Below are 23627 nucleotides of genomic sequence, written 5' to 3' on the forward strand. Positions count from 1 at the left end.
ACCCAGGGTCCCGGGTCGCGCAGGTTTCCGCACCTCTCACCCGCGTCACTGGCGCCTCTTCCCGCGCCCTCCCAGCGCCTCAGCGGCGAGGCTGCACGTTGCCCGACAGCCACGCGCGCTGCTGCTGAGGCGGCGGCGGGGGGGAGTCCGGGGAAGGCGGGACCTGTGCGCATGCGCAGCGGCCCGTCGGGTGGCCTCGGCAGCCAATGAGCGGCGGGGTCCCGCCCGTGCCCCGAGAGATCCCGCCAGGGCACGACCGCGGCACGGGGGGGCGCCGCGCAGAGACGCACTAATCGGCCCCGTGAACCATGGCCGGCCGGAGGTGGCCTCCCGGCTCCTGCTGCTGCTGCTGTCGCCGTAGCAGCACCCCGTGCGCGTAGCGGGCGCGTGCGTTGGGCGCGACGCCACACCATGGCGCTCGCCATGACGCCCTGGAGAGACTCCGTCGACCCGGCCGACCTGGTGATCGGCCTGCCGCCGCCGCTGCCCCCCGGTACACCGCACTCCTCGTCGTCTTCGGACAAGAACGGACAGCACGCGAACATCGAGTGCGTCGTGTGTGGCGACAAGAGTTCTGGCAAGCACTACGGCCAGTTCACCTGTGAGGGATGCAAGTCGTTCTTCAAACGCAGCGTGCGCCGCAACCTGACGTACACGTGTCGCGGAAACCGAAACTGCCCCATCGACCAACACCACCGGAACCAGTGCCAATACTGCCGCCTCAAAAAGTGTCTCAAAATGGGCATGCGTCGAGAGGGTACGTGTCTGATGGATCGCGGGGTCCTTTTTTTTTTTTTTTTGCCCGCAACCCCTACCACCCGTACCCGAATTCGTCGTCATCGATGTTCGTCGTTGTGATGCCTCCCTCCCCCTCCCCACCCGTTCACTTGCTCGGATGTTGCATACCTCCCTCCTTGCCTCCCCCTTCCTTCAACCCCCCCCCCCTCAACCCAGTGTCGTGTGCATATTGTTGCCCCGTGCCCTCGCTGGGGGGTCGCCGCTCCTGCCTGCACCGGTGTGATCTGCGATGCAGTTCTTCTGTTTCGTTTTTATGTTCGATGTTTGTGTGCCTTGTGCTGTTCCACGGCGCGTTTGACGACACGTGATTGCGGGCCCGGCCACTGCGAAAGGTAGGGTGTATTTTTGCCACATTAACGAAATCGATCCTCTAAAGACCATTTTAACCTCACCGAGAGTGTGTTTTAACCTTGAAGCGATTGACGGACGCAGTTTCTTTTTTTTTTTTCTTCGGTCTGACTCGTCGAGCTAGCTCGTCTGTGCCCGACCACGCGTAGCTGTTACATAGCGCTTGGCCTTGCGCGCTCTCGGTTTTCTGTTGCTCGTTCGCGCGGCTCAAGGTCACGTCGACAGCGTGCTTGTCGTCAACTGCTTCAGGAACTTGCCCTACCGCTAGGAAGCGCGTGAGAGTACAGCAGGATCTTCGCGCAATTGCATGCGCACGGAACGAATGATCACGCCTGCGTGGGACATCGTGCACGCCCGCAGTCCCACGGATGGCTCTGCGATGTGCCGTAAAAGCTCGGAGTGCTGCTGACTCCGTTGACACCGTTCGTTTTCACTATAACCGCCAGCCTGCCGCATCTGGCAACTTTCCAATGCAATGTCGTCGTGCTTCGGAGCCTGTTTGGCTCTGCGCTGTCTGCTTCGCGATGTGTATTCATATCTGCTTTATTTTGTTTCCGCGGCAGCCTCATGGTCAATATCCTCGATATTATAATAAACAAATCACATTTATTGTGCTGCAGTTGCAGGTGAGAGTTGGGGAGGTTGTGCAACGTACCGGTCCAAAAAAAAAAAATTGATGCACGCGCAGAGAATCGACTATCGTCAGTGCCACAGAGTTGTGAAATTAGAATTCTCTCCCATACAATTCGGTCGCGCGCGCAATGCGAATTAATGAAAAGCGCGCTTTAATCTCATTAACTTGTTTTCTGTTCATTAGCAAGGAATATTAATAGGCAGCACCTATTAGGCAGCTAGGAACAAATTTCGATATTTTGGTGGATAATGTCAAGAGTGTTTTATTTCGTTCCGATCGCCTAAGGCGTCTTTACTTCGTTCTAGCACTGGACACAATCGCCGAAAACAACAAAATGCAATGTCAGTTTATGCACGTGTCCACCGCACAGGGAGCGAAAGGCGTCGCCAACACAACCTTCGTAAACAGGCCGAATGAATGCATTGCCGTGCCTCCTATACACCACTGCGCGTGTGTGTCTAATTTATGGTTTGAACCGAATGCGGCGCAGCTATGGGTCTAAGCAACTATGGGTCTAAGAGGGTATAAGCAAAGTACATGTCACTTGATGTGTGAATCTATTCACGTTGGCCACCACGTGGCATTTCTTGTGAAAGTGTTAGTCAAAAACTGTATATGTTCGATGGGAACCGAAGTCAGTCAAAACACAAAAAACATATTTCGGAATAAACTTTCTGCGATTCAGTGTTATATCGCTTTTGAGAAGGGTCCATACATATAAACGTGGGATCGTTATCCAGTGCTCCGAACCTCGTACTTACATTTGCACTCATATCACCGCTGACCAGGGGCATTCGAGAGGAAACGCATACGTTAGACACAGCAATACATTAAAACGGTTGCCTATTCACGTATGCTTACAGCTTAGCTGATATCTCCTCCCTATAGCGCTCGGATTTGTCTAACAAAAAACTGAGAATACGCCTTCCTATTCTAATAATACTTATGGGTTAAGTGGCGTGCTATACAAACGAGTGAATCCGCACAGTTGAACACTTGAAACACCAAAGCAATACCACCTCTAAGTTCCTTTCTTCCAGCGACGGAGCTGCTTTCACACTCTCCCCTCACCCTTTAGCCGTATATCAACGAGTTGCGGGAAAGACTTCGCTAAATACCCACTCGGGCTGTTTTTCTATGCGACCTTGTTCCCTTTATGGCTCGTCACTTCTCTGTCGGTCTCTTCGCTGTCGAGTGAAATGCGCGCCGCGGGGTTCCTAATCCTCTTGTCACATCCCCCCCCCTCCCAATTTTCATACTTCTCATTTTTCTTACGTTTTCATTTCTCTCTTTCTCTAATTCTCGGGGTCGATTATGGGGCGCCGTCGCAGTATATTGCCGCGCTTTATCCACGCGGCTCCGTCTTAGCTCCGCCTCGCGCGGGGTACACCTGTGGAATGATTACGGCCATCCATATCGTTCGCGTTTGCATGTCGCTCTGCGGAGGCTATGCGCGGCGAGGACGGCCTTCACTTTGCCCGTGCGACCGAATGCCGCTTTCTTTCTTTCTTTTTTTTTGGCAATATAATCTCCGTGGGTATACATATTCATTGATTCAGAGAAGCAATCGTAAAGGAATGCGAAACGAAAAAAAAAGAGAAAATGTGGTACGGCTTCAAAAAGATAGAAAGAGACAGGGAAACGCGAAGTTGCCTGGTCTTCTCGGTGCTGACAGGCGAGTAATATTGAGAGCGCTTGCTCGTCATTCGCTTTCGTAGCGCACGCAGCAGGCGAATCGTGGTACGCCGAGTGAAGAAGGACAAATGCGAGGGAAGTACGTTTTCTAGGCCTCGTTATGTTGCACGTGAAATGCGGGTACAGATTTGGAAATGTAGAAGTAAATAAATAAATAAAAATATACAGCAGTGTGGAAGAGCATTTGCAACAAGGTTTTGTTTGAAGATGTACGTTGATGTATGATACTCTATTGTGAATGCTCACGTGTCTCATACAGTTAAACCAGCAAAAAATAGCGCGTATATTTTAAATTACACGGTCAAGACTGTTATCTAAAGGCGAATTCTTCAGTGTCTTCAATTGTGTATATACATACACTGCAGATATTGCTGCATGTAATATGTGTTCACCAACCAACCGAAACCACTCAGCAGGGGCGACTGCGTGACTTTTTTCTTCTGTTTCTGTTTAAAAGTATGACTGTCATAATCAATATTCGTGCCACTCTTGCAAATTCTTTTATCACTTATTATCTGACCACATGTGTGCCGGTTGTTTCATGACAGTCCGCTGTGCGTGAAATCTTCCAAAGATTGATTGCTTGAATGATATGTGGGGTTTAACGTCCCAAAACCACCATATGATTATGAGAGACGCCGTAGTAGAGGGCTCCGGAAATTTCGACCACCTGGGGTTCTTTAACGTGCACGGGCCTACAACATTTCCACCTTCATTGGAAATGCAGCCGCCGCAGCTGGGATTCAGTCCCGCAACCTGCGGGTCAGCAGCCGAGTACCTTATATCCACTAAACTGCCGCGGCAAGACAATTTTTTTAAAGACGTCACTGACGTATGTAGTGTGATTTTGGTGTTTAGCTGCAGGCTACGTTTACCGTGTATTGTTTTCTGGTGTTCGTGCTAAATGGGAAATCAGTTCTCACGTTTCTCGAACTCCACAAGGCATGCTATATTTGGCAGAACCAGATTTGCTTAGCTGCCCGAGTTTTCTTCGCATGCGGTTCCTGCCGTCAGAGTTGCACTTTCAGGCTCTAGAAAATCTACTTTGGGTTAGCGTTATCTGCTCAGTTAGGGGCAGGAGATGCAGTGTACCAGGTTGAAGGGTAATTTATTTGCGACTGCATACGCGACGAGTACAAGTATACCAGACAGATTAATAAGCATACGATGAGCACCATGGCAGCGATGGCCAAGTGAATTAAGCATAACTTATACATTGCTCTCAAACGTTAACGTTGTCTAGTCAATAGGGAGATTTAGAATAGCGTTAGCAGACGTTGCGGGCGCCATACCAGTTTTAGAATAGCGTTTGCCCCCCACCCCTCCTTCCCGAAAACACAAATGCACGATGGCAGCCACAACTATAGCCTCGACAACAGCAAATTGCGGGCCGCACGCTATTTCGAATTTTCTGCGGGCGAACCGCAAGTGCGAACGGCAGGTCCAGTTACGACGCATGCACAGTAGCAGCGACCGCACCGCAAGTGCTTGCAGTGCGCTATTTTAAAACTCCCGAATGAGGGACTGATTATGCGTTGAACAAGAAAGTGCTGCTTGATTGTGTGGGGCGAAGCACCTTTAGAACGCACAATATGTCCCTCCGTCCATAAACCGTCGCCCGGTGCCTACGAGAGATGTATAGAAACCGAAACTTCTGTTGATTCATTGATATGTGGGGTTTAACGTCCCAAAACCACCATATGATTATGAGATACGCTGTAGTGAGGGGCTCCGGAAATTTCGACCACCTGGGGTTCTTTAACGTAACCGAAACTTCTGTGAACAATAAAAAGGTTACCAAAGGCTGTTAACCTTAAGTGACAAAATAAAAGGCCACAACACCGAAAAAAATTGGACATTTGATTGATTCATTGATATGTGGGGTTTAACGTCCCAAAAGCACCATTTGATTATGAGAGACGCCGTAGTGGAGGGCTCCGGAAATTTCGACCACCAGGGGTTCTTTAACGTGCACCCAAATCTGAGCACACGGGCCTACAACATTTCCGCCTCCATCGGAAATGCAGCCGCCGCAGCCGGAATTCGAACCCGCGACCTCCGGGTCAGCAGCCGAGTACCTTAGCCACTAGACCACCGCGGCGGGGCGACATTTAACCACCCATCAATGAAAGCATATGATATAACAAAATATTAACTATGACAAAATAAAAGGCTGTTGGATCGAACAAAATAGAAGGCCATGATTCAACATCTGATGCACACTGCTTCGCCACATCATCAGCATTTACTTCGTTAATATGCGTGACTTTTTGTTGTTGTTGATGATGATGTAAATTAGAAGGCGGCTGTACTTTGTCGGCATATTTCGCGAGACATGCGGGCAAAGGAAGCAACGTCCAGAGGTGCGCCGTTATTGTCTAAGGAACGATTTTTTTTCTCATCCGAAGAAAGTCACACTGTGCGGGTACGTTGAACTGAGTACTTTCATCCTCTTTCTCTATCTCTCTGCTCACCCAAGTCAAGTACTCGTACATACGTTCGCGAACTAAAAAACCGGGATTACATACTGATTAGACAATGAAAGGAGAGAATTCTTCAACTATTTTGTTTTTGTCTATACATATATACTATACCACTCCGTAATGCCCACTGGAGCTTCATGCCCGACCTGTCGCCATTTCTGACTCGTTTCATTATTGTCTTATGCCTATGCATATACGCAGTCCTTCGTAACGCAGTATAGTATAAGATATGCAGGGTTGCACCCAACTGAGGCTGGTTTGCACATGACTAGTACTGCGCTGTTTGTTCCGATCCGACACTGGCCAAGTCGACTGGCCAAGTTGACTTGGCCAGTGTCTAGCTGAACACACAGGATATCAATATTTGCTCAAGGCGCCGTGTGTTATTATATGTTGCGACCATGTTATGTTTCGTATGTGACCATATGTTGCACGAGAGAGAGAAATAGAGAGGAAAGGCAGGGAGGTTAACAAATCTTGGCGCGGTTGGCTACCTTACACTTGGGGTGAGCTAAAGGGGGAATAATAAAAAGGAAAGAGATAGAAAAGAAGAGGAGAAAGAGAAGAGGAGAGATGGATGAATAGTCAGCTCGATACTACACAGCACGTTCTCACGTTGTTCTTTCACAAGCGCTCGTGAAGTCTGGTGGTCCTTGGGAAGCACAAGAGGGCTTTCGTGGCTTTGCGCGTATGCGAAACCGTCGGCCAGGGTCCCAGGATCTTCTTTCCTCTAAGCGGACGTGAATCCGGCTGACGGAGCTTGGCTTCCATAATACGTCGTCGTTTTAGACTGGTATGCTGAGCAGTGGCGTGGAATGTGCTCAAGCGTTTCCTCGCAGGGGCAAATTTTGCATGCCGAACTGCTCGCCATTCCAAGGAGACAACAATAAGCATTCGTTAAATGCCACGGCCAACCTCACGCGACACAGCAAAGTTTCATCGCGCCGTGGGAGCCCGGATGGCAAACGAAGTTGCAAGTTTGGGTCGATCGATTACATTTGAGTGCACGTCAAAGAACCAGGTGATATATGAATTAAGACGGCCTCAGACACTATAGCGTATGCCTTATACTCAAATCGTCGTTTTGGCACGTAAAATCGAAAAGGAGAATCTCTACATATAACAATTTTGCTTGTTGCGTGACAAATATATATATATATATATATATATATATATATATATATATATATATATATATATATATATATATATATATGTGTGATTTCTTCATGTTGTTACACATTCACGTGTGCGCGCAGACACCGGTTTGCTGATGCCGCATGCACTCTCCGTGAAGATGTATTTACTGCACTGCAACGTGGATAGTTGATAAGCAAGCGTACGCGAGTCTTTTGAAAGTGAAACGTGCGCGCCCCCACGTGCTGTATATGGCCGGCGATGTTTTGAGTGCAGATGTGCGGCACGTTGTGAAAGAACTGCGGGGCAAGCCCGCCCCGCCGTTGCTCAAGCGTCTCACTTGGCATTGTCCCCCCCTCCGGAGGAAGCCTTGATAAGCCGTTATATGCATGCGTGCGTCGGCAGTTTATCACGGAGGAGATTGCTCATGTTGCGACCTTGGATTATCTCCGGCGGTTCTTTCTCATTTTCCTCCCTCGCTTTCTCGGGACGCGTATATATACTCCGTCGTACACAACTTTCCTTCGTTTTATTATTAATATTTATTTTTATCTCACTTTCACTCTCGCCAAGCTCACTCGCCCTTGTGGGCAACACCCTCTCAAGATGCGGCTTCGTGCGTATGTCGCTGTAGGCGCCTTTTCTTTCGTCAAGATCCATGACTTCCCGCTATTTCTTTCTTGTTTTTAAACTTCTAAGTACTTCGTGGGGTGATGTAATGCATTAACTAGGCGGGCAACATGAATTATAAAGCCTGGAGGGCGAGGGCTGAGGCATGACTGGCTTTCCTGCACGAGGCTATGTACTTGACCAATTAGTGGCTGCGTTATGACTATAGACGCCCCGAGATATATATATATACAGTAGGTAGCGCGGGACAATGATTTCATTCGCTGCAGTCTAAGAAGCTGGGATGTCGGTTCCAAACATTGTTACGGACAGGCCGTGCACCGAGATATAGCGAAGACGCTTTGGTTTATACACCTCTGCCGTCAAGTTGTACAACTCGTATAGGCGCGATGTTGGCCACGACCGATCTGATATCTGTGATGTTCGGGAGAATGAAATGTGTTCGTTATGAATAGGTGCGCCAAGAAAGTGTGGTCCCCAATGCCAAAACCCTCCGCCGCGACTCTTCGAAGCGTATTCACAGACGAAGCCTTAACGCATATAACTGCATGCGAAGGAAAATTCTACTCAACCCAGATGCTGCACACCAGGCGGTAATAGGAAGTAACACGTGCGAACCAGCTAAAATGAGTGATCTTACACACTAAACAAAAATGACCTGAAATAACCTCAAAAATTGGGTAAACCCTTTGTCCTCTAGCGCACTACCTTTCCTGGGTTTTTTTTTTACCACCTACTACCGAGGTAAAAATTTACTCTCGTGCTAACTGAGTTTTTGAACGTAGGAAGAGTAGTAAATATTTACCCCAGTGAGGTTTTCAGCGAGTATAGAGGGAGTAAATTTTTACTACCTTCACAAGGTTTTTGAGGTTATTACTGGGAGTTATTTCTGGTGGTAAAAAATAAAAATTTGACGGGTGCATTCGGCCAGAGACGACAATTTATTGAATAGCAGAACTGAATGAAATTATTGAATGGCAGAATTGGTGACACATAGATTCACATACAGACAAACACGCACACACAACAAATGCCGATTAATACACCACTAGAACAGACTGCACGCGTTTCTCGACTACACTTTGACAATCCGGTATATATATAGGCACGACTTTTTGACCGGCCAAGTAGTACCGGTAGGAGAGCTCTTTTTTTCCATCGATTAACAACAACGCTTGAAGGTGCAAGCGTAAGCTTCAGGTGGGCTGCAGGGCACTAAATGTCACACCGACCTTTTATTATAAATCTACACGATCTCACCTTTTTGATTATCCAATAATTGCTTGGCACACCGGGCTCTTTGCCCCACGCGTGTTAGCACTGCTGATGCACAAGTCCATAAAATATACCTAAGTACACACAAACCATGGTAGCTCAATTATTTTAGTTGAGCGATGGTGCACAAACACAGTAGCAGCACGTATTCATCACAACGGGCGTAGCGGAGTGGTGCACGCCTGCACACAAGCTTCTTACCGACGGCGTTCTAGGCCTTTTCGAGGAGCACGGCTATCCGATGAAACACAGCTGGCGATCACATAACACATATCCTGTGCGAGTTTCATCGTCATTTCAGACACAGATGAACACGTGACCGCTATCTTGCGGAGACGGGGCGGTGTATGCATACTTCCAACGAAAGACCACCATCCGGGCAGGTCCGGGTTTTCTTCGTGCTCACCGGCCGCCGCTTGTTGGTTCCGTCTGCCTCTTATCGGCTTCGTGCTACATGTTTGAGAACAGTTGGTGCATGAGGTGGGCAATTCGGGCAGCACTTTACTCGTGCAGACATCGCCTACTGTGGAACAAAATATATGCGATGCTTCTTTCACCTGCCCCGGCGACACACTCCCACTGGTCACTGGTGGGCGCGGCTCGGTGCCGACGACAGAGTGAAGCATTTTGCTTATTGCTTCTCCAGAAGCACGGACGATGACACCAGATTGATTTTGTTACCACTGGCAGATCTGGAGATATCCGCGAACTGGAGATATCCGCGACGTGCAGGTTCGGAGGCGCTTGGAAGAGCATGGTCGCTCGATGATGTAGGAAACACGTGAGATCCATCTGCCCAACCAGACACACAGATACCGAGCTTCTTGCACTGTCTGTCTCCAAAGCCACCACCGAGCAAAAGCAACAATTTGCGAAAATATGCAGGACAACTTTCCACAGCGGGTTTTCTTTCTTTTTTTCTCTTTTGAGAGGCCTCCGTCTTTATCTTTTTTTTTTCGTTCAAAGAATGCTGTTCTCGCTTGTTGTGCTTATGCTGCCCCCAGTTCCAGTAAAAGTGCGCTGACTCAAAGTCGGTCCAGAGACACGGCGATGAAAAAAAAAACAAAAAAAAAAACATCTGTGGGCTTCGCGTACCTTCAGTATCACTGAGAGCGTCACAAGGGGGGTATGGGGCGAAAGCCGCCGAAGCAGCTGCACCTTGCAGTCACGTGGTAATAAACTCTGAAACGCAGGTTAAAAATCACGTGATAGAAAACTCCCTAAGTGGTAAAACTGGATTTTGACATCCTTTTACTACTTGCCTGAGAGGTGGTGGTAAAAGTATGTCATGTACCATATTTTACTCCTACGCGAGGTAGTAATTTTAAACGCGAGAGAGTTTTCAGAGGTCATGAGCCGGAAAAACCCCGAACTCGGATAGTTCGGGGTTTTTCCGGGTCTCGGAAAGACAGTAGCTATATATAGCTACTGTCTTTTTTTAGTCGTACAGCCAAAATATTCTGTATTCCGATTGTTTGCTTGTACCGTTACGTATGTTTGGTGAGGGAACTAATGACGTCGTCAGTATTTTTCATATTATTTAGTTATTATATTATTGTACTGACAATAAACCTCTTGCAGTACAAATAAAATAGGTTCTATCGGACATATTATTAGTTATGTCAAACTTAATAATTTGTTAACACTTCGTGCGAGAAGGGTAGTTTGCCACCGCAGGTGCTGTACACAGATTCACATGTGGTGTATCGCGGTTTCGGCAGACACAAACAGGAAAAACGTCCTGAAGACGTGACAAGCGACCTCAAAGCGCGCGACATAGTATTCACAGGGTACACCACGCTTCAAACACGTGACATAAGTAAGCTGACCTGCACGGCTTTGCTAATTTGATTCGAATTGCAAAATTAACCTGTTACGATAGAAGCGAATCAGCAGCCGCGGCGCCTTTTACAATCGCGCTAATCGGTTTTCGATTCGCAATCGCGCACGGAATCTCTGCTCTCAAGTACGCCCTCCTAATCAGCTTTACTGGCGCTCCACTCCCACCATCTTATACGCAGCATCATTTAATACCTCCGTCGGGAATTGATAGCGATCCCATGGTCTCCGGTGCCACGGAAAGAAAATTTAAAGAGTCGGAGCGTCGTACTCTTATACGTCCCATGTCCCAAACTCTCGCGCGTTTCGAGCGCACCGATGCTGTAATTGCAGCATCGGCTGCTGACCCGCAGGGCGCGGGTTCGAATCCCGGCTGCGGCGGCTGCATTTCCGATGGAGGCGGAAATGTTGTAGGCCCGTGTGCTCAGATTTGGGTGCACGTTAAAGAACCCCAGGTGGTCTAAATTTCCGGAGCCCTCCACTACGGCGTCTCTCATAATCATATAGTGGTTTTGGGACGTTAAACCCCACATATCAATTAATCAATCATCAATCAGCTGCAATTCCAGCACTAAGTCTCGGCGCATGAAAAATATGAAAGCGTCCACTTATGCCTCTTCCCCTTTTTTATTTATGCCCCTGTGCCGCGGTGCGGACATGCAGAGCCGCGGTTCTCTTATTCTTCTTGTTCTTGTTCTTCTGTTCTTCGCGAGCTAAGCGTGTAGTACGTATACACGGAGGTGCACGCCGGCGGAGGGATAGGGCGAAGAAGCGCCTTATCGGGAAATACGTGCCGACTTGACCGTTGACGGCGGCGGTCGGCGCTATACGGAGACGTGCTCGGCAACCAAACGCGAGTTGCGTGAACCGGCGCAGCGGCCGGAACGCGGAAAAAGGCGTGCCCTTCCCTTCCTCTCTGACCCTCTACGCTACTTCAAATAATAATAGGAAAAAGTGCCCGTAGGGAGGTCTGCACGTATTTAGAACAATTTCGCCCGCCATCCGAGCGCGCGGTGAGCTTCTTATCGTCTCAGCTCTAGCAGTCGTTTGCCAGCGCCAATATTCGTGCCGTTGTGACTATGTATAATATGTGCCGTCACGTCATGGCCTGACATGTATCATGTGGTGAATGCGTGCTGATCGCTTTAGTTTCAATGCAAGGTACACCCGGCAATACTGAACTGTGATGCTCTTATATATTCGTCTTTGAGCGTGTGACGTCGACATAAAGCGCTTTTCAAACACTGAATTCTGTGCTCTGCTCCGACGTGTATACTGGGGGAAGGCCTGTGCGTGCGGAGGGAGGGGGGGGGGGACGCACAGTTGCGCCGCTATTTCAATGCAGCTCTGACTCGGAGCTTCCTAGGCATGCGGTCGAGAATTGTATTCTCAGTGTGCGCGGTTGTCCCGTTACGTTGGGGCTGATGTAAATGCATGATGATGATGATGATATGTGGGGTTTAACGTCCCAAAACCACCATATGATTATGAGAGACGCCGTAGTGGAGGGCTCCGGAAATTTCGACCACCTGGGGTTCTTTGACTTGCACCCAAATCTGAGCACTCGGGCCTACAACATTTCCGCCTCCATCGGAAATGCAGCCGCCGCAGCCGGGATTCGAACCCGCGACCTGCGGATCAGCAGCCGAATACCTTAGCCACTAGACCACCGTGGCGGGGCGATGTAAATGCAAATGCATGTCAATCCTTGATTTCCGACAGATTACTATTTATTGGTATATGAAATATATTATCGACATCTCTGTCGGTTTGGGAATGCATTAGTGTAATTGTTACGTACAGGCTATCGGATGGTGCTATAATTTATAGCCTTCAGATTGAGACGTCCAACCGTTTTATCCTTTTTAAAAAAAAAAAACCAAAATCGCCGCGTCGCAATTTACCACTATATGACTCATCATTCTGATTGGCAGCCGGGAGCCCGCGTCTATACCCTCCGAGCACTTACCCCCTCATTCTCTCCATATGCTTATATGCACCGTTCCACAGCACCATGGCGAAACTTCGCGCTCAACCGGGCAACACAAGGAAAAGCGCTACACTCACGACTGGTTATACTCACATACTCGTATATGAGTAAGGGATATGCTATGCGCAACACGTGCGTGATAGTTGGCGCGGCGTCGATCACAGGTCCGGTTGGACGCGGCGCCTTCAAGCGGCGCTGCGAGCGTTTACACGAAGAAGGAGAGGCATAGATTGATCTACGCGGAGGGGAAGGGTGAAGCAGCATACGAGACTCCCCCTGGCGGGCATCGCAAAATACCTCTCGCAGCGGCGAAACTTCCGGCGTGTTGTGGCTGCTGCCGTTCGCGCGTCGCCGAAGATCATGCGCGCGCGAATATGCATGACAATTCCCTGCAGCCCGAGCCTCGACGATTGTATTAACCGTATGCGCAGAACCAGAGATCTTCCCGAGGACGTTCTTCTATATTCCTCCCGGTTCGTCGTCTACATACATTGCTCGCGTATGCAGTTGTGGCTATCTTTACGGTTCCACATACTGCATGCAAGGCGGCGTCCGTCCGCTATATCTGGCTCGCTGCTGATGGCCTTCTCTCCCGTCAGCGTATGCGCAAACGGGCGCGAGGGTGCCGCCGGCGATGAAGGCGCGATGCCATATATGCATTGCGTGTCCAAGACGTTATGCGCGCAGGTTCAAGAGAGGGCGGCGCGCCGTCATTATAGCCGGGCAGGACGCGGGCGCGATTGAGCGGTGATAAATGGAAGATGCTTCGAAGCCCTCCCGTTTTCGTGATATCATAAGCCGAGGGACATTTCTCCTCCTTTTTTTTTTTGTTCTCTACTTGCGTAACGTCTCTTGTCTCCTTCTCTTCGATTAACCTCTTTCCATAGAACGTTTACCTGTACTCCATGATACAACCTTTCATGAGACGCCGTCGCAACGATCTCGTATATATATACTCAGCCGCATGGCGCGCTGCTCTTTACGGCGATCTATATTGCAAGAGCTTCGCTCTTCGAGACGAAGATCGCTGCGGGAATGTGACACCTTGAATGCTGCTTATCTATCGTGTCTTTTCGATTACGCTTCCGTGCCGCGTTCTAGGGCGCGGTCAAGGTGCACTTCGAAGGAGCGTGCTTCGGGGTGTGCGCGGCCTTCGACACTCGAGATAACATTCGCTGCAATCAGTGGTGTATTGAAGTGGTCTTTTGCTCACTGTATACACTATCCTCATTGCTTATCGATAGCATCACTGGGAAGTACACACGCGTATACTCTCGTCTAGTCAATAGATGCAATTCGTCGAAGTCAAATGTTGTTTGTTTTAATGCGATAGCACTAATAGGGTCGTCCTGTCCGTGACCGAAAAATAGAGAAAGATGCAAATAATTCATTATAATTATATTCAGTTCCAGTAAGAATCGAACCCAGGCCGTCAGCGTGGCCAGGAGGCACTAGAGATTGACGCTTTTGCTTAAGACTGCTTCGCAAAAAAAAAGTATGAATATCATGCAGTGATAGAAGTCTTGTCAACGCATGCAATATTGCACGGAATAAGTGTAGAATCGCGCCAGGGGAGCTATCCTCGCAGTGCCCATCAGTGGACAAGTCCACTACGGCGGAGTCCATTCAGTTACTCGAAGTGACGTACCAAAACGTAACGGAGAACAGATGTGGATGAAATGTGCTGTAATGTACAGTAAACAAGCTTGACAAGTGTGAACTTGCGTACGAACATGTTGAGATATCTGAAGAACAATGCAGAGAATGCATCAGGTGGGTGGTCGGGTTACACCTAACTAAAGTGCTAACGTGGCTAGAGTTCATGCATGGCCTCTTAGATGTGCGTCCGAGAGAGGACTAGAGGCAACTCTGGCGCTATAGTGTCTATGGGAGCTGCAACGCACGGCGCTTCAGCGAGCATGCGAATGATGGGTAGTACGCACATTTGTCTAATTTTTGTACTTCTGGCCGGCTTCTTGCTCCGTGTGTGTCCGTGTGGCTTGGAGCTGTTTTTTCATGAAAACATAAATTAGCAAATGTTCACCGTTTGCGCTTCACGACCTTATTCTTTTAGGCTTACCATTTCGAATCAAGTCACTAAGTTGAAAAGGGTTTGTTTTTTTTTTCTTCAAAACAAAACCGTAACCAGCAATAAACAAAGCCGCAAGCACGATTCGCCGCCCCCAAGTACGATGACTAGGCAAATGTGTGTACTACCCATCATTCCCATGGTCGCTAAACGATCGTAGCGCCGGAGTCCCCTCAAGTTAATTTTAGGAAACTCTATGGTTCTATGACTAAACGACCCGGTGCTGATACGTATATCAGTGGCTCTGCGTTCTAAAAAAAAGGCTTTTGTTTCTTCACATTACCGCCAGATAGTGCCATACCTCATGCAAGCAACACATCCAAACAGGAGATTATCGTCTTTCGGTGTTCTTTGCAGTGATTCACGGAAATGCAGGACCATTTTTTTGCACGGAGAACGGGTTCAAGTGAAGTCTCAACCATTTTGAACTGTCATCGATTAGAAGCTATTGCGTTCATGAATCCGTGATTTATAGATGAAAATGACCAGACACATGTGCGCTGCGCTGGCTTCACTAAAATGTTCATGATCAATTAGTAAGAACTTATAGAAAATGTCTATAAAAAGTTCGAGAAAAAAAAGGGTAAAAGGTGGCAAAATGATGATAGAAAGGGGATTAAGCAAGACGCTGCTGGAACATGACTGAAGTTTGTTCCTAAATGTAGACGAATAGCAAGCATATTCGTATGATGACAGATTACTCTCGTGTTATTTTCAACTGAACAAAAATTTCGAGAAAAACTGGCAGGCATGCAGGAAGACAGGAGAGTTCCCGTCTTTTTCTGTACGTTTACGCTCGTAGGTTTTTGCTGAAAGGATGGCGCACGCAACTTACCGACGTCCTCATTTCGTCAGATGCGTGCCAATAAGCTTATCTACGTGGCTAATAGCTTGCGCGATACTATCTGTTAAAATTGATCACCGAACTCCAAGCGCTGGACGTGCGAGCGTCGGTCGCATTGCCACGCATGCACGGTACAGCAAGAACGATGCGGTCTCGCGAAGAGCCTCTTCTTAGTTGTTTCTTTCCGGCGCGAGGCACATAGCGCACTCAAAGCGGCCGCGGAATAACCCGGCATTTCGGCGTGGGGGTGTGTAAGGTAACAGATGAACCCTGGATACCTGAAAGGATTAAAGTACCGCTAGGAGATTAGCCTCCCTTCGCGAGACGTTCGCGAGCATAGCGGTCGTATACAGCCTAAGGTATTAGCGGGATTACAGAGCAACGCGGGAGCGTCTTCCGCGCTGGATCGGAGGGACCGGGTCCGCCTTTCTCCGATAAGCGGGCGGAGGAGAAACGCTGCATGCAGTGTGTGCCGCCTTGCGGTGCAGTCACTGCGAGCCGCAGTGTAAAGCGTGTATACACCCGACAAAGTATACGCGCCGAAAACGGTCTTCGTCATGACGGATGGTGAATTTAAAATTTAAATGTGGCGCTTGTATATGTACCCGTGGACGGCAAAGCCTTGCATGTGGCTCTCCTATATGTGCAAAAGTGCAGTTGTACGCAATGAAGACTATCAGTATTGGGAACATGTTGATCGAGTGCACTGGCGTACAACTGCCCGAGCGATAACCTATATACCCCGCTTAGTGGTTAAGTCTGTAGTAATCGGCATGTTCTTTGGCCTCACGCACACATTCAGTCATAACTTTATTGTTAGAAAGTTGCTCCTTCCATTTGTAACTTTCTGAATCTTTTACGAGCAATTAACTCATATCCCCATTTCATTGACGCAACTATCGTGGTAACGGGGCGTTGGATTAGTGGATACAAGAGCAAGCTATTTGCATTCCGGGTGGAATGAAGGGTCAATAGTCAACTCCCGCCGGAAATTGTGGTGAGCGTCAATGAATGAACAAGCGGCTCTAACAGCAATGTCACACACCGCGAAAGACAAGACTGGACTATGACTGAGTGTGCGCGCGTGTGCTGCCGAATGTGCTGTGTTTATCTCTCTTCCCTCTCTGCTCTCTTTCATCTACTCCATCCCCCTCCTGTGCGCAGGGTAGCAAACCGGCTGCCTAGAGCGGGTTAACCTCCCTGCCGTTCTTTTCCACCTGTTTTCCTTCCTTCAAAGAAAGAACCTGGGAACGAAATAATCCAGCACCCTTCAACAATGGTTCAACTTCAGTAGCTCCGTACACTTACCATGTAAAGTCAGTCAGTCAATCAATCAATCAATCAATCGAATGATCGATCGACCCGAAATAAGAAAGAGCAAAGCTTTTTTACGTAAAATACGCTTGGTTGCAGCATATATCTGTTGCCCACTCGACGCTGCTCCTGCTCAATAGTTGTGCTGTGAGTGGTCAATTTCATTTACACTTTTTTTTGGGTTCTTTATTTTCTGTATCGTAACTATATAAGCAAACATCAGCCGATGCGTCGCGTGAACAAAGCGCGCGAGCTGTACGTATAGTTCTACTACAGACCCCAGATACGTGCATACACCTGTCGGAGTGAATGACAAAAGGCGCGGGCCGCTAAGCGGTATACACGAGTTTGTTTTGTGTGCAGCCATCTCTCCAGCATGCCTCATTAACTTCTAGTGTTCTATGTAACAGTGTAGACAAGCGTGCTCGAGTGGGAAAGAAGCGTACAAGCAACCAACCGACGATAATGAAGACGTGTTCGTGGCGTACGTGGATCGTATTGTTTCTCTGCCATTGAGACTACTTCGAAATACTCCCCATTCATTAGCGTAAATATATACACACGACATTCGAAAGCACGTGTAACTAGAATGATAACCAGTCTGAATGGATAATTACCGATACGTATATACAGGGGGCTGATGGCGTTTTCTTAAAATATTATGAGTCTATATACATCAACATAACCTGTCATATAGCAAATTCACGGCACCCGGTTAAGAAAACAGACCGGATGTTTTTTATAGGCAGGAAAGCTGTCATCTTTCGTGATATTTACTTCAGCAAGTAGTACGTGTTCTGTTCCCACCATGCCCCGCCGCGGTGGTCTAGTGGCTAAGGTACTCGGCTGCTGACCCGCAGGTCGCGGGTTCGAATCCCGGCTGTGGCGGCTGCATTTCCGATGGAGGCGGAAATGTTGTAGGCCCGTGGGCTCAGATTTGGGTGCACGTTTAAGAACCCCAGGTGGTCGAAATTTCCGGAGCCCTCCACTACGGCGTCTCTCATAATCATATGGTGGTTTTGGGACGTTAAACCCCACATATCTATCTATCTATCTGTTCCCACCATTATTGTCTGTGTTACTATGATGGGTGTTCCTTCTATTCGTTTTATAAACATCACTGTGGTAGTTTCTATCGGGAACTTCGCAGCACATTCATTTTTGCTTTGAAACATCAACGCTGAAGGTATACACTTGCACGTCCTCGGCAGGCAGTTATTGTCTCTCTTACAACGTCATGGACATCGTTTTACTCTTGACCATTATTTCAATCAGCAGAACACCCACGCATGTGCCTCTATAGCAAGCGCCACCACGAGTAAAATTTAGATGGAACATCGAATACTTGTTTAATCAACGATTAACTCTAATGTAGTGATGTGAATGGCTCGCATCGAATTGCCAGCAATGCGTGTACACTTGAGCAGCTATAGCGTCATCAACATTTTTGAGCTCTCCAACTGCATTTAGCAGTCACGGCCTTTAAACGGTGATTTCACTGTTCCTGTCTATATGACTCATGACTGTATACGGGTTTGCTGTGCATTGTGCTGTTTTTCTACGGTACAATTTTTCTGTCTTCCCGTTCATCTTTCTAACGGGTGCATCAGAGAGCGCATATAGCTGATGCAAGGCACGTCTCCGAGTCCGTGTATTTATTTTTTTCCACTTGTCCGTTCGTATGAAAGACCGTACGCCAGTGCGTCCCCGTATACGTCAAGTTGATGCAGCGGGACGCCGTTTGTAATTTAACTGTGCCGATCCGCATGCAATGGACGCCCTAATCTAACGTTATTAGGCCATCTCGATAGCGTCGCGCGACAGGCGTAGCGGGTACCGCGCGGCCAGAACGTCCCTGGGACCACCTAGAGAGCGCGGGGAGCTTCATCTCCCGTTCCCATGACGCTCCACGGACACGCCCGCGTGGCTTCCGCACCGACCTGACCTACAAACAAATCGCAAATGCCTTTACGGGGTGACAACGCGCGTTCGAGTCCTCGGCAGTGCTCCTGTTTTGCCGGAGTGAGCCCCCTCGCATTCCCCGTCACCAGTCTGCGCGGACGAGTGGTATATGGGATGTGCATGGTAATGAACGGACAGATTCACCCCCTTATTATAGCGCCAAATTCGCATCGATTCAGATGCGCGTGGGTGGCGCGATGGTGACGCTCTTCGCTTCGGAAGAGCAGTAAAACGTGATTTGTGGGCTCGTTAATGTCTTGCGGTAGCATCGATGTCTCTCTAAAGCGATCGGCACACGGGGAGAGTCCATGTGGTTGAACTAGCGATAGAGGGCACACTCTGTTTCCAGGGCACTGCGCATACGAACAAGTCCCGGAACCATGCACAATCGTGAGTGCATATCGCGAACCCGAGCGTATCTAAGGTACTATCGTTACTGGTCGTGCATATATTGCGAGTGACGAGATAGTTTTGTTTCTTGAAGAATAAGGTGTTAATCGCTTGTTCGGGCTCTTGAAGTGTGATGAGGACTTATCTCAAATGCTTTTTCCGTGATTATTTTTATGTTTATTTAATACAGACTGTACTGGCAAGTGTTACCTGTTTTTGTGGTATCTGCTTTGTCGTGCTGAGTTTTTTTGTTGGTGTTAACCATATCAGGAAACGCTTGCCTTATGCATGGTGAGCTATGAATTGTTCAGCACTCACGAATCGGTCATTATTCTCTGGAAAGTAGACTTTTGTCGAGTAGGCTTTCAAACTTGGGTGATAACAAAACGTGGAATTGCATTATAAACGAAGTGAGAACACTAAATAGGAATGCTGAGTTGTGAAGTAATCGCTGCGTGCAATGCAAAGGTACTTTAGAAGCACGCTAGAAGACACCGCCATGTGTCGCTGCCTATAAGCACGTGGGAGCGAACATCGATGCTATAGGGAGAAGCACCGCCGACAGACGCTCATTCACTGCACCTAACCGTCCCATACCACCCGGGCACGTAATTTTACCGGCGTGGTTTCTCTTCACGTGTAGATTCGTTTTTTTTTAACAGCGAAGCAAGCTATTCGTGATCGGGCCTTTTATGTCCGGGATCCGTGGTAATTACCGCTTGTGGGCATCATAAACAGTTATGCACCACAAACAATGCATAAATCCTACCACTTACCACTGGTCCACCAAAAGTGAAGGCAACAGTTGCCCAACAAGTGGGTACGTTCACACACAAATCTGTGTGGCCAATCAGAATGCTATCATCATCATAAATGTGCCTGTGCAACGTAATAAGATCAATCCCTCCACCTGCAACTTCCACGAAAGAGAAACAAAGCAACAGTTAGCTCAACAAGTGACGTGCTTGTTACAGACCGCTGTCACGTGGTGATTTGGCCTTATAAAAGTTGTTGCGTATACTACCACCGCAAAGCTTACAAAAATCTTTAATAAAGAGAAGTGATACAACATATTGGAGCATCTTAAGCGAACGCTTCTTTGTAAACATGTGTATAACAGTGGTATGGTCAAGATACAATGAAAACAATACTACACCTCGAAGCTTGACAAATAGCGTTTAATCAAGAGCAGTGGCACGATATATGTGAAAGGCTTGCGAAACTAGAACGCGCTGACGAAGTAGAACGTCACCAGCTCCGCTGTTTTTCGGTCTACGCGAGGTGAGGCTCGTTGTATTTTTTTTCCAACTTATAGTATCTGTTGACCAATTCTGGGCTGTCCAGAAGGTCTACGATGCGTCGGGAAGGCTTGGCCTTCCTGTCCCAACGTGGGAGCGGCCCGCAGTCTTGCCCCTATAAAACGGTGTGAAGACTCTTCCGGACTATCTATCTATCTATCTATCTATCTATCTATCTATCTATCTATCTATCTATCTATCTATCTATCTATCTATCTATCTATCTATCTATCTATCTATCTATCTATCTATCTATCTATCTATCTATCTATCGATCGATCGATCGATCGATCGATCGATCTAGTCCGCTTCACGACCAAGCGTCTCTAAAGGGCATGTTCAGCGAGCATAAACCGAAACTATGAAGTAGCATTCCGCGCTATTCACGGCAGATGTTTCTTTAGCGAAGTTAGTTGCCCGTGGCACCTCGCCGATTGTGTGCCTTGCATTTTCTCACGAACGAGTCGTCATGCCACGCATCGCAGCGCCGCGTGCGTGCCCTCGACTGGGCGCCCACTTAAGCAGCGGCGCCGTAGCTGTTCTTAATGATCCCGACACACCGCGGGGCCGCGCTGGTGCGGTGGCGAGCACTTGCATGGGTATAGTGTATACGGCGAGGCAATTTCGCGTTCCGGCAGTGCAGCGACACAGCCTTTCAGCCGCAAATAAGGTGCGATTCTTCACCGGCATTTGTCGTCTGTATGCACGTTTTACTGCGCTCTACTGACACTCTTTTAACGCCGTTCCTATGGATGCGAGGCAGCGCATTAGCTCGCGCCACGCTGTCTGACCGGTCGTTGCAGTCCTGCAGGGGCGCTGTTGTATGCCACAGCCGTCGTACATATTTCATCCCATTAACGCTTTAAGCACTTGTGTATAAGTTTAGACCGTGTCTCAGTGCGTTAATTTTCGTGTACTAAAATGCCGCTGTGTAGTTACAGCGCTGGGTGATTCGAGGGAAAACTTCGCAGTAGCCGATTCATTTCAGTGCCGTACACTGTACGACCGGCAAATGAAGGCGATACGAGAAAAGGGGTTCCGTTGCGGTTCGACCTAAACGCCACTGTGCCCCATCGCATTTTTGTTGATATCTTATACGGGCCGTATTGTGGAGGAATGCCGGCAAAGAAGATACGATCGCTTGCGTCAAATCCTGATCTGTGGAGAAGCCTGCTTATGCTTCCAGAGGGAGATATGGTATGAAGACAAGCAAGGAGGTTAACCGGAAAGCAAGTATTTGGTTTGTTATCCTGCACTGGGTAAGGGGTAATGGTAGACAAAAAAAGTAAAGACAACGGTGTGAGAGAGAGAGAGCGGGAGGGAAGCGGCAACACACACACTAGAATGTCACAATCGTTCGACGAGGTGGGTCGATCGCAGAAACTTCAGGAGGGCCTTCGTCGCTTTTCGGCGTGAAATTCGATTCTTCCGCCATTCCAAAATTAATTTTTCGGAAGTGGCTGGTCTTCGAGGCGTGCAAATACTGTTGACAGGGACTGTCTCTGACAGCCGCACTGAAGGCACTGAGACAAAATACACTTTGAAATCTCTGCTTTCGCTATGATTTGCTCGTACGGTAATTTATTCCAGCTTGCCCGATACGTATACCAGGAACTTACAGCCGTGCTGGAACTTCTGCTGAGTTACGCAGAAGTCGAAAATGTACCCCTCCTTCTTTCTCCCTCTATTAATACTATTCTCTGACTGACTCGCTTGACTGTATACTTGATGCCGGAGCCTGCCGTTTGGGTCGAAGGTGCATTAACGTTTGCTTCCGTCTGTTAGATATTTACAATGATCGCTTTATATAACAAAAAATAAAAAAAACTGCTTGATTCTACCGATGTTGTCTGCGAATTAAATGGAGATTTGTAGGCAATTAAGTAAGCAAAACGAAAAACTAAGCAGACTGAGCAGTCAGCACGACTGGCGTTCGCTTCTGTCCTCTCACTTGTTGCGGCACGAGGCACCAAATGTTAAATATAGCAAATGAAGGAAGATATGTGCGTAGTCATCATCATTGCAATTCAAGTAATGGGCAATATAAGGCAAGATTCGCTTGAACACAAACGCATTTATATTGTAATAAGGGACACTATGCTTTGGTTCATTCACATCTATCTATCTATCTATCTATCTATCTATCTATCTATCTATCTATCTATCTATCTATCTATCTATCTATCTATCTATCTATCTATCACACACACACACACACACACACACTATTTCTCTCTCCATCGTTCTCTCTTTTTATGGATTGCATACGACTCACAACCAGGAATGTTGCAGCTCGCAGATAATGTGCCTCTACGCGCATGTCCCAGTTCCGTGTATTGTCGAGGCCACCTGCACCAACGGGTGGTAAGGCACCTTCGATCCTGATGGAACGTCCATTCCGCAGTTTGCCGCGGGGCATACCGAGCAAGAAAAAAAGAACGAAAGAAAGACTGAGTTTTCGCCTTACAGTCGACATCCTCATCATACCTGCGGGTGTCACAGTAACCGGCGGAAAGTCCGCATTACGCGAATTGGCAGGCACCGCGCGCCGTGGCGTCGACGTGCGCGCGCAAAGTGCGGGCCAATCGTCTCCCTTTCCAAGGACGACGCGGCGAGCTAATTATCTCCGAATGACCTAGGCCCGAACGGCTTCTTCTATGCATAGCCTGCCCGGCGCACTGTGTGTCCCTCCCCCCGCCCCCCCCCTTTTTTTTCTTCTTGGCCCTTCGACCGTTTGAGCGTCGTTGTGTTGTCTATGTGGGCGGCCAGTGGCGGGCTGAGTGCACTCACTGGTTATCACGGTGTTATAATTTATAGTTTCTCTGCTACGTCGGCGTAATTTCTTTCCCCTTTGCGAATCAGTGATTGGCGCAGTGATGTACCCCGTGTACTGAACTAACT

At 48.3% G+C, this 23627-nt stretch overlaps 1 protein-coding gene across 1 annotated transcript in view; it reads left to right on the top strand.

The window, feature by feature from the left end:
• Nucleotides 1–285: 285 nt before the first annotated feature.
• LOC119159548 (COUP transcription factor 2) overlaps nucleotides 286–23627 on the top strand; it is a 152807-nt gene continuing 129465 nt past the window's right edge. The window contains exon 1 of the mRNA XM_037412350.2: nucleotides 286–757. Coding sequence (XP_037268247.1) covers nucleotides 412–757 — 346 coding nt within the window. The 5' untranslated portion in view covers nucleotides 286–411. The remainder of the gene's footprint in view (nucleotides 758–23627) is intronic.

This window comes from Rhipicephalus microplus, unplaced genomic scaffold (assembly GCF_043290135.1).
Source record: "Rhipicephalus microplus isolate Deutch F79 unplaced genomic scaffold, USDA_Rmic scaffold_83, whole genome shotgun sequence".
NCBI classification, from domain to species: Eukaryota; Metazoa; Arthropoda; class Arachnida; order Ixodida; family Ixodidae; genus Rhipicephalus; species Rhipicephalus microplus.